This window comes from Kogia breviceps, chromosome 6 (assembly GCF_026419965.1).
Source record: "Kogia breviceps isolate mKogBre1 chromosome 6, mKogBre1 haplotype 1, whole genome shotgun sequence".
Lineage (NCBI taxonomy): Eukaryota > Metazoa > Chordata > Mammalia > Artiodactyla > Physeteridae > Kogia > Kogia breviceps.
In genome coordinates this window covers 12,401,764-12,413,798 of record NC_081315.1, presented here as the reverse complement: position 1 = coordinate 12,413,798, position 12,035 = coordinate 12,401,764, and the positions used below count along the sequence as shown (strand labels likewise).

Sequence of the window (12,035 nt, the reverse complement as noted above, 5' to 3'; positions counted from 1 at the left end):
AGAAATATGCATGTTTTTAACCAGCCACCCTACTTCACAATCTAAAAATATAATTAACATAATTTATATAAAAGTGCACAATTGTATGTTTAGTGCTGGTCATTGATCACATATGTCTTAGTCAATGGCAGTTCTGGCACTTACAAGATGCAAATATTATTGAGAATTGTAGAGATAGGCCCAGGCCCCATACTTCTCAAATTTTATTTGGGCTTAGGACGGTAAGAGTAACTTTTTATCAATTTAAGCAGTTTCATGAAAAACAATTTATTTTCAGGGAGTCAAGTGAACCTGAGTTCAAGGAGTCGGTGGATCTGGAATTTAGTGAACTATCCAAAAATTTCATCTTATTTTTAAACGCATATATACATTTTCAAAATGCTAGGATGATGGGTTTATTTTATGGTCTTAGTTTGTTTTCAAACCAATTTATCTTGAAATAGAGCAACCTTGATAGAATAGGGGCTAGAGAATTTAGAAATACTCTAAGGTTTACAATTCTAAAAACAGTCATAGAGAGGTAAAACATGCACTTTACTCGTTAAAATCTGTGTCTCTGGAAATTGTGATTTCCTTTCTACTGAAAGTTTGTGAAGTTTTTGTTTGTAACTATAGTGAGCTCAGGTCAGATGCACCAAGAAGGGGTTTGGATCATGCTGAAAATTTATTCCAGGACTCTCAGCAAAGGCCAACGTGTATTGTTACGAAATACAGTCAGGTCCATGCCCCTTTCTGGACCCCATGTTTCCCAGCCTTCTAATCCTGACCCTTTTTAGCCCTGCTTGATGAAATTTAGCAATGGGTAGTCATTATTGCCATCTGTTTCCTCCACAAGTCCCATATGAGGTTGACCACCCAACCTCTTAGATTAAATCAGCATTGTTCTTTTGTTCTGAAAGTTCACATTCAGCGTATCTAGTGGTCTTGTCATATCAGTAATTAAATACTCTCTTGTGAGTCACTGGAGTTCTAACAATTCCTTTCATTCCCAAAATTCCTTTACATGATAATGGTAATACATTCCTGCAACCTATATATTGGAATATGTACTCAATGATTATTGAATATATATATATTATTCAATTATATATTATATCTATCATAAGCACACACAGTAAAACTAAATCTAGTTAGTCCAAATATCCTGTCTTTGCCTGACCCAAGACTACCTTAACATTCTCCTCAGCTTCACTAAGCTTTAAGCAGTTCGCTTTCTGACTCTAGGCCTTTGAGTTCCCTTTTCTTAAAGGATTTACTTTAGAACATTTGCAGTTGTAAATTCTTTCTCTGCTCCCTTAAGATGTAAATCTTTTTCCAGCCTCTAGCTAGTTTTACAACCCAAGAATGTCTTTCTCAGGGACCTGGGAGCCATGCCTTTGAGATGTAATAATCAAGGAAGATAGAGACTCTATCTCCAGATCTCTGTGGTTAGGTAGGGGTGTAACTTTGGTAAAGACCAATTACCAAACAGAGGGTCTAATCACATTGACCGAACTCCCCACCTTGTCCTCCAGTACTCTTCCACTAGCTCACCCCAGTGCAAAATCTCTGTGAAAATGATTTAATGGGAGTTAGGCATACCAATTACTTCTTTGTCATAAACAAAAAGCAAGTATGATTTTTTTCACATGTATTGTGTGCCTGGAGAGGTAATATAGCATAGGCCACTCCTTAAGAATGGTCTAGACCTGGCTTTGCTCTTCCTTGCTGTGTGACCTGGGGCTACTCTCACAATCTCTTTTGTATCTCATTTTCCTTTTTTGTAAAATGAAGCCAAACACTTGCATCTACCTGTTACATTTGGTGTGAGGATTAAATGCGTTAATATGTAAAACATGCTCAGAGCAGTGTCTGGTACAGAAAAAAAACTCAATAAATGTTAATTACTGCTGATGGCAACTACTTTACAATGTTCAGAACAAACCCAGATTTCTTGTCTCCAGTTAGTTACGCCTTATCATTTATGTATACAATTAATTGCTTTTTTGTGTTTTCAGTTATTTTGTGCTAAAAATTTCAGGCAAACTGATTATATGCCTCTCTGATGGCATGTCCAAAGACTATAACATAAACTTACCAGTTGAAGACTAGAGAGCTAAGTATTACTTGAAAACCAATTATACTCTTCCCAAAAAGGAATTAATGATGAACACTATTAGAAAACAGTAAAAATGTAAAAAATGATGACTAAGTTAACAGAAAATAAAATGCAAATAATCTACTTAATCTAGGTGGACAAATGACTATACGTCATTCCTTTAATTTTGTATCTGTATAATGAAGAAACTATTATACCCATCTCATTGGATTTTTTGAGGATTATACAAGATAACGTATAGAGTGATCAGCATAGTGTCAGACACCTGAAAAGAGTCCAGTAAATGTTGACTAGCTATTACTAGGGGAAAAGTAAAAAGCAGGTGTCATCTGCCAGCAATAAAAATTCCATGAGAACAAATTTTAGTTTTCCAACACTGAATAGTTCTATGTCAGTGATTATCAACCAGGGACGATTTTTTTTTCATATCCTCACTAATGCTTGTTATTTCTTGTCTTTTTTTTAAACATCTTTATTGGAGTATAATTGCTTTACAATGGTGTGTTAGTTTCTGCTTTAAAACAAAGTGAATCCGTTATACATATACATATATACCCATATCCCCTCCCGCTTGCATCTCCCTCCCTCCCACCCTCCCTATCTCACCCCTCTAGGTGGTCACAAACCACCTAGCTGATCTCCCTGTGCTATGCAGCCACTTCCCACTAGCTATCTATTTTACGTTTGGTAGTGTATATATGTCCATGCCACTCTCTCACTTTGTCACAGCTTACCCTTCCCCCTCCCCACATCCTCAAGTCCATGCTCTAGTAGGTCTGTGTCTTTATTCCCGTCTTACCCCTAGGTTCTTCATGACCTTTCTTTTTTTTCTTAGATTCCATATGTGTTAGGATACTGTATTTGTTTTTCTCTTTCTGACTTCACTCTGTATGACAGACTCTGGGTCCATCCACCTCACTACAAATAACTCAATTTCATTTCTTTTTATGGCTGAGTAATATTCCATTGTATATATGTGCCACATCTTCTTTATCCTTTCATCTGTTGATGGACACTTAGGTTGCTTCCATGTCCTGGCTATTGTAAATAGTGCTGCAATGAACGTTTTGGTACATGACTCTTTTTGAATTATGGTTTTCTCAGGGTATATGCCCAGTAGTGGGATTGCTGGGTTCTATGGTAGTTCTATTTTTAGTTTTTTAAAGAACCTCCATACTGTTCTCCATAGTGGCTGTATCAATTTACATTCCCACCAGCAGTGCAAGAGGTTCCCTTTTCTCCACACCCTCTCCAGCATTTATTGTTTCTAGAGTTTTTGATGATGGCCAATCTGACCAGTGTGAGATGATATCTCATTGTAGTTTTGATTTGCATTTCTCTAATGATTAATGATGTTGAGCATCCTTTCATGTGTTTGTTGGCAATCTGTATATCTTCTTTGGAGAAATGTCTAATTAGGTCTTCTGCCCATTTTTTGGATAACCAGGGATGATTTTAATGCCCCCATCTACTCTTACTCTGTTTATTTGCTAAAAATCCCTTAATTATTTCCTTACAATCTTTTTTATTCCTCAAACTATTTTAATAAAAATGGTTTTTCAGAGTTCACCAATGATCATCACATTGACAAATATGATAGCTTCTCCTTAGGACTACTGGGTTCCATTCTTTCATTTCCACCAAATACAGGCATGTCTCAATCTAGATGTTCCAGAATAACATCAAATTTATGGCTGAAATTTTATTTACTGTATTATCTCAAAACCTGTTCATTTTCTTATGTTTCTGATTTCATAACATTAACATCATTGAAACTCAGACTTGAAACATAGGATCCATCTCTGTTCCCGTATCTCAACCTCATTTCACACACCTAATCAATTCCCAAGTCTATTAACATCATTTGCATTTTCTTCTTTATCCTACTCTACAGTTCTGGAGAATTGTACAACTGAAACTTGTTAACTTTTTACTAGATGTGAACATTGTTCTACACACTGTATGTACATTACACCAAATACAGCCTTCAAAATAACTCTGTGATTCAGGAATTACTCCATTTTATAGGTGAGGAAAATAAAGCTAAATGATTTTAAGTGGCTTGGCCAGGGCTACACAGCTAGTTAAGCAAAAACTGAATCCAAATTCCATGTTCATGCTGCCTTTGTAGCCTGCCCCCTTCTTTAGGTGTGAAATTCAAAATTTTTCACTTACCAGTCTAGTACAACCTTACTTCCTGATTTTGCATCCTAAAATTCTACTTCCCTTAGCCCATGTCCCCTGTCCCATTCAGCTCCTTTTAATTTTCCCTCTCTGTATCTTTATGCATGCTTTTCTTCATCATGGAAGGATGCCCGTCTACCAAATTGCCTTAAATCCAAATCCTAAATATGGGTTTCAAGCAATATATATATTTAAAGAAATTCATATTTGAAATTAATGGACCCATATGTTCATATAACTTTAGTGTTGTGTGGACACACATAAGTTTAATACTTGAAGCCTCTTATGCTACAGTTTTGTGTATTCTATTAAAAATAGAGTTTGCTAGAAAAGTCAAATGAACCTTCTTAATTTTCTCTACGTGAACAGTTTATTTCCCTCCTATTTATCTGTATTAAAGTGAGAAAAAGTCTGAATCGAATTGTAACTTAGGGGTACCTGCTTACTTTTCAACAAAGCTTCATAGGGTGGCTATACCTTAAAATCTGATCCTGTACAAATCTAAAATCCTTATTTTGTCATTAAGCACTTAAGGAATTAATTAAGTTCTGGGAAACTGATTCACACTAACCCATGTTGGCAAATAGATTTAGACTCCAGTGCTAACTAAGATCCATTTGCCATGGCTGCCTAGAACAGCAGGGCCGAGTGCAGTGATCTATGTTTTGGTCTGGAAATGGAAAATAATGGTACTTGTAACATGTATTGCCACAATATTTTACCATTTATATACTAAGCAAATTTACTAAAAACGGGCATATTGATTAAATTGCTGATTTATTTGTTTGCCACAAACATATCTCTCCAGTGATTAAATTCAGGGGCTCATCATTCTCCTAGCTTCAAAAGGTGATGTTGAGAATGGGAACAGAAACAAGGAGGTGCATAATTTTGAAATCATTTCACTCAGACCACAGTACGGCCTGGTACATTGTGCCTGGCATACTGCAGAGAATACTTTTATATGTTGGCATGTCCTTGCCTTCTAGGCCTGAGGTCTTTCTTTTCTAAGCAGTAATAGACAAACACTGCCAAATTCTAATCCTCAAATTTATCATTAGGTCTATTTTAACTAATCTCTTTGTTTTCGTTTGGTCCATATTACTTCATGGAGAGAAAACTCAATATAAATTTAATCACTCTTGGATTCAATCACATTCCAGACGTGCTTTGATAAGACTCTAGTAAATTACGGAAAGAATTTCTTGAAGTAGCTAAGACTTCTCAGTACCTGATAACAAAAGAAATTTTGTTCTATTTCTAGGTCTGTGTGATCTTATACATTATCTACAAACTTTATTTGATTAAGTTTTGGATAACAACTTTGTTTTCTTTATTTTCAATTCCATTTGGGAGTTGAGAAGAGTAACTTTCCTGTTTATTTCCTTGTGGTTTTATTGGCTTGTACGTTCTATGTTTAGGACATTCCCCTTATGGACCTGTCTGTTCCTTTGAGGCCAGACCCACATAGATGTCATGACTGTATTCCTGGCAACATTAGCCATATTGTCTTGCACAGAATATCTTTAAACATATTGTGTGAATGAATGAATCAATGAATACTGGGTTAGAGAAGAATTTCAATTCCCTTGTCTTGAAGGTTGAAGCAACTGTGATTTTATATTTCAAATATGAGTACAACCTTCACTTATGTTCAGGTTATTTTCTTGTTTAACTTCATTTAAATAAATAGAATAGAATGAAAACGTTGAACCCATCAAAAACCTGATAGAAAAGAAAAACTAGCAAAGGCAAAAATTGTTAAATGACCTTTAGATTATTAGGAGAAATTAGTAGCAAACTGTTTACCAATATCAATACCCGAGTCAGGGGTCACTGGAAAGAGGTGAGCTGGATCTGAGTATACACAGTATGCTTCTATTCATATAAAGCTTAATATGAATCACAACTAGTTTATTGTGTTAGAAGTCAAGACAATGGCTATACTTTCAAGGAGGTTATAAATGGGTGTTGCCTGTAAGGGGACTCTGGGAATGCTAGTTATGTTCTGTCTCTTGATCTGGATGCATGGAAATTTGTTGCGCTGTACAGTTATATGCATTATATGCATTATAATTATGTACATTAAATTTCAATAAAAAGTGTACTTTAAAAGGCATATCAGTCATCTATGAACACAGTATTATTAGAGAGACTTTCATGCAATGAATATATTTTGGAAAAAATTATAGTCATATGTTCCTTTGTCTAATATCATTACATTATCCTCATCTTAAAAACTGTACATTGCAAAACGTCTCCAAATAATTTCTTTTATTTTGGTAAAAATTGGGTTATTTGGATAGCTACTTGATAACAATCATAGTGATTTGAATATTCAGCGTTCTCTTTTGATGACTAGGAACCTTTCTATATCCCTTGAGACAAGATAACTTCACTTGTTTTCTAAACCTTCCTAAAGGCTTATTTCTGGTAAGCTGCTTACATATTTGAAGTAAGTAACTTTGCCTTTTTGTTGTTTGACGGGATCAAAGTTCTCTGGGATATAGTACAATGGAATGAAAGCTATTTCATAAAGTATGTTTTAAGGAATAAAAGATAGTACCCTTTTCTTATTGCAGAATAAAAGGATTTCATGTAACAGTAGGGTTCCTTTCTGAAAATTTGAAAAAATGTAAATAGGCAATAATAGTCATTATCATATAAGTAATAAAACTTCCCATTTTCAAAGAATTGATTTTTCTTATCAAACTGGAAAACTAAGTTAAGACCCCAAAGTTCTAATGCATGTAGCCTTTCTGGAAATGGTTTAACTTACGTAGCATCCAATGTAACATTTTCCTATACAAAAAATATTGTTTTCCAAAATATCATCCTAATCCATATTTAAATCAAACCATGTGAGCACTCTTGTTTCACCATATTCATTTCAAGGACACTTATGGGTACATTGTGATAAAAGTTTTCCACCGATATCACAGCAGGTTGATTTACTCATCTGCCCATAACTGCAGGATTTTTCTTAAAGCTTTGAAATCTTGAATGAGGGGTGGAGAACTAACTGTAGACATGTAATATATTAAATTTCTAAGACTTCAAAGGGAGCATAATTAACTCAATGCCACATAATTGCTCCAGGGACAGAAAAAAAGATGCAAACAGAATTGATATGCCCATTTTTTCCCCTTAGCAATTAAATGACAATGTTAAGTGAGCAATTCCTTTTTTAAGACTCATTCTTTTGACTTAATATTTCCCTCGAATAGTTTAAAAACTTCCCATGCCAACTTATAAAATACAGGAAGCAGTGAAGCTGGGAATTCTGCTATTCCCTCTCTTTGGGCAGAATTTCTCCCTTCCTCCTCTCCCTCTCTTCAGTGCTTACAGAACCTGTCTCTTTGACCTCATCATAACCTTTAGTTCCTCTCTTTTCCCATTATCCCGATCCATCAGTTCTTTTCTAGCTTCATTTGCCTTTGTATCTATCATGTAATCCACGGTAAGTCATTTCTATATCTCTTAGGACCTGACAATCATGTACCCTTTTGACCAGCTGCCAACTTTATCAGTTTCAAACTGTGAGCGTCCCCTACCATCCACCATCAGCGCTAGCTGCAAAGATATTGAACGTGGCTGGAGGAAGTTAGGGAATAATACTGATTAGATCTAGGGAGGCTTTTAATTTTCTCAATTGTAAATTTGGAATTCAGACAAAATATTATATGTTGTACTTTCCAAATCTAAAATGTCATGGTTTGATATATTATTTCTTCAAAACTATAACAGTCGTTCTTTAAAGTATCTTTTGTCTGTTAATCTCTAAAACTCTGAAAGAACATCCTGGAACTTGCAACTGAAAGAAGTCAAACGGGATCATCTCCAAAACCCCAATACAATGTAAGGGAATGAACAGATATATAAACCAACGACCATGAGGAAAAAGGGACAGAAGCCATCAGAAAAGTGTTTTTTAAATAAGTTACTGAGGGACTTCCCTGGCGGTCCAATGGTTAAGACTTTGCCTTCCAATGCAGGGGTGCAGGTTCAGTCCCTGGTCGGGGAGCTAAGATGTATATGTATATGTACATGGACACGTACATGTATATGTGTAGGTGTATACCTGGAATGCCACACAAGACACATTGCCTCCTGAGAAGAAAATCAGGTGCTTAAAGAACAATAACAGGAGCTTATCCTTCTGAACCTTTTAAATCTTGAATCATGTGAATGCACAGTGTATTCTAAAAGTAAATACCAATTAAATTTTAAACATTAAAAAACTAAGTAATTATTTTTGGAAAGAATAACTGGAGGGAGAAATAGGTTGGCCAAGGGACTCTTGCTTTTCATTATAAAACCCTCGGCTGTATTTGATTTTTAAAACTATGTCCATCTCTCTCTCACACGCACACACGTGCACACACAGTGAATTTTTATTTGCCTATCACTGTCTGCCTAATACCGTCTTATTCCTTTTTCATGATTCTGGTAGAGCAGACTTCCTGTGACACTTTTCATGACGCCAGCCAAACTGCTGCAGCGTCAGTCTGTCTCCTATGGGATTCCAGAGCGTCATCCACCCGTCATTATTATACCGTTTTTCTTTCATATTTCATTATTTAGTTACGGGCTTGCCTCCTCCACTAAGCTAAGTGATCCTCTAAGTCAGGAACTAGTCCACGTCTCCAGACCTCCAGTGCTGTCTGCCTTTTGGATTTGCAGCCGCTTGCCTTCGAGTGAACTGCATCTAGGACTTAAGGGGTCAGCCTATTCTCTAAGTGGGGAAATGTTTCTAGAACTCACGGGAGAGCGGAAACAAGCTGGGAAGTGTTTGAGAACAGCTAATGGAGCAACAGGAACCCACTACACAGGTCAGAGAAGAGGACAGCCAGCTTAGGATGGGGAGGGCGGGTGGGTTCACATTCTTTCTGTCATTCCTCCTCGCCGCTTGAGACCATAAAATAAACTTAGTCCACAGTTTAAAGACAGAAAATCAGAGAGACAAAGTGAGTGGGGGGAAAAAAAAAGGTGGCTTGGTAGAGGACGGGAGATAAGCCTCTCAGGAAAATCACAAAGATAGATTTATGTGTTTGAGAACAAAGTGGGAGCAGTAGATTGTTACAAGTATCAAAGTTCAGAGTCAAGGATAGGGGGCCACAGCATGTGCTTTGTGTCAGGTATATACTATGTGCTAGAAAAAATGACCTAGAAGTTACTGTTTCTTAAAGATCTACTAGGTGCTAGTCCCCCAACCACCCCTTTAAGGCTTTTTTATATCTCATTATTCTGTGTTACAAATATAATAAGCTGAAATCAATAATTATTCCCATTTTACTGGTGACAAAATGGAGGCTCAAAAATGTTAAGTAATTTGCTGACATCATGTGATCAGAAAGTGGCTGAGATGGACTTGGACTTGTCTGTTAAATACCATTTCTTTTGTGAATTCCTGCTCATGATACTAAGTCTGGTTCAAATGTGCCTTCTCAATGACGCCTTCTCTGATCTTTCCAACCAAAAATGACTATAGATGCTTCAACTTTATTTCTTGTAATTTTAAGATTCCAATTTATATTACATTTCTTTGTATATTTGCCTTCAATCTTCCAGCAGATTTTGTGTTTCTTGAAGGAAAGAAAAAGCTCCTGTAGAATTGAAAATATTCTTTCTATTGTGGAAAAATCCAATGGTTCGATGACACTCTCTGAGTTATTTGCTAGACTTAGAAAGGTCAAAGTTCTATATTTGTCCCTAAACTGCATAACAAAGTTTTCAATTAAAATTTTAAAAATGTATCACTGATAATTTCCAAAGTTTTATTCTTATTAGTGATTTATATTCTGCTTCAATGTCCCTGATACCAATTATATTATAGAGTGTCAAAGAATTTCTAACACATTCCTAATTTGGAAGTTTTACAGCAGTACTTTGTGAGCTAAAGAAAGCATAATGGAGAAGTGAAGAAAAAAGTATTAGTGAAATAAAGTCATGAAAAAATTTAAAACTAATAATAAAACCCATGTGAAAGTATGTAATGTCATGATCAGTTCTAGCACTACATAAAATTAAAAATTTGAAGTAAGGCAAACTTACTTAACAATAATCTTTTGTAAGGCAGCACCAAAGATTTTAGAATATAGAGATTAAAAAGCCTTAATAGTATTTTCACAAAGTTTCAGAGCTTCTGGCCAAATAAACAGATACAATTAAAATTTTGAGGATCCAGCATCGTAAAATGTACAGTGGTCATCACTTTGCAGAGTTTCAGACAATTTTAATTATTTGTCTTGGTACAGAGTTCACAGAGCAGAAGTAAATATGCTATATGTTTCTGTAAAAGGAATCACGTTTGGGCAACAATAGCTTAATTGAAGTAAATCTTTTCTCAGATGTAAAATTTTAACTTGCATAAAAATTTTAAGTGTTAGTTAGACAACTTGTTAAATTCACTCAGGTAAACAGCACCTTTAAATCCCCATAAGATTTCTTAAAATCATCCTGGCTATGTGCCTAAATACATATAAATACATATAAATACAAAGCATTCTTAACAATTAACTGGACAGTACGGGGTAAATGTGATGAGCAAGGAATTCACTGTGCTACCTCAATTAGTGCTAATGAGAGTCGTGTAGTTAATTCCCTCACGCTGCTCTTAATTTTCATCTCCTCTGTGGAGTCTATTCCAAAATATTTAATTTTTACACCTTCTTCCCAGCGCATGACCGTTTTTACTTACCTCAGTAATGAAGGATTTGGCTGTGGCAGGATTCATAACAAGGATGGCTCGCCTAAGAGTGTCTCGATAGCGATTCAATTCCTCTATTCTCATGGTGTCAAAGAGAGTGGTGATCATTTTATTGATGTTGTTTTCTACCTTCTGAAGTGCAACGTCCATCCCCTGCTGAGACACTTTGTCCAAAAACTCCTGTATTCCACGGATATCTAGGAACATCAAAAGCCCATCAAAATGTGAATTACAGCACAGAAGGGAGAGAAAAGCTATTTCACTTACATCATAATAGTTTATTATTGTTCTACATTGTAGGCTGTTTAAACTTCTAATTGAGGAGCTGATGAAACTCTCAAATACGTTTAAGGTTGAGAAAAGACGATTTAAGGTGTATACGTGAAAAATGTAGGGATTGTTATTTTTTAAATTAATTTTTCTCCACTTAGCATTCTAAATTATCTCACCTCTGGAAGATGTTAGAACAGAGTAGAGGGAAGTGATGGGGGAGATCCTCACTTCCCTAAAGCAAATGTGAGATAAGAAAGTACATTCCTTATTTTTCCTCAGTATTAAAGAGTGATATTAACCTCAGGCAAAACATGAATGTCATTAATGGCTGGTGAATCTGAATCAAGATTACTACCATTTATTTTTCTTTTTTTTTTTTTTTTCCGGTACGCGGGCCTCTCACTGTCGCGGCCTCTCCCGTTGCGGAGCACAGGCTCCGGATGCGCAGGCTCAGCGGCCACGGCTCACGGGCCCAGCCGCTCCGCGGCATGTGGGATCTTCCCGGACCGGGGCACGAACCTGCGTCCCCTGCATCCACAGGCGGATTCTCAACCACTGTGCCACCAGGGAAGCCCTACCATTTCTTAAAATAGGCAACGATATCACTAAACTTGACATTTTCAATCTTAATTGAAAGATGGTTTTGAGAGGTTATTTTCAAAGGGTCTCAGGTCACTTAGACCACAAATATAACAGCTACATTTTTGCCTGTTTTATGAGTACTACCTCCATAGCTCAAATCTGGCCAACTTGGTAGAGGTTGGTTTTTTT

General features: G+C 36.1%; 1 protein-coding gene across 3 annotated transcripts in view; it reads right to left on the bottom strand.

The window, feature by feature from the left end:
- The window catches only part of GRID2 (glutamate ionotropic receptor delta type subunit 2), a 1,382,159-nt gene that overhangs the window by 637,572 nt on the left and 732,552 nt on the right, over nt 1–12,035 (bottom strand). For all 3 annotated transcript variants that reach the window (XM_067035515.1, XM_067035516.1, XM_059066448.2), the window contains exon 4: nt 10,983–11,188. In XM_067035515.1, the coding sequence (XP_066891616.1) occupies nt 10,983–11,188 (206 nt within the window). The remainder of the gene's footprint in view (nt 1–10,982; nt 11,189–12,035) is intronic.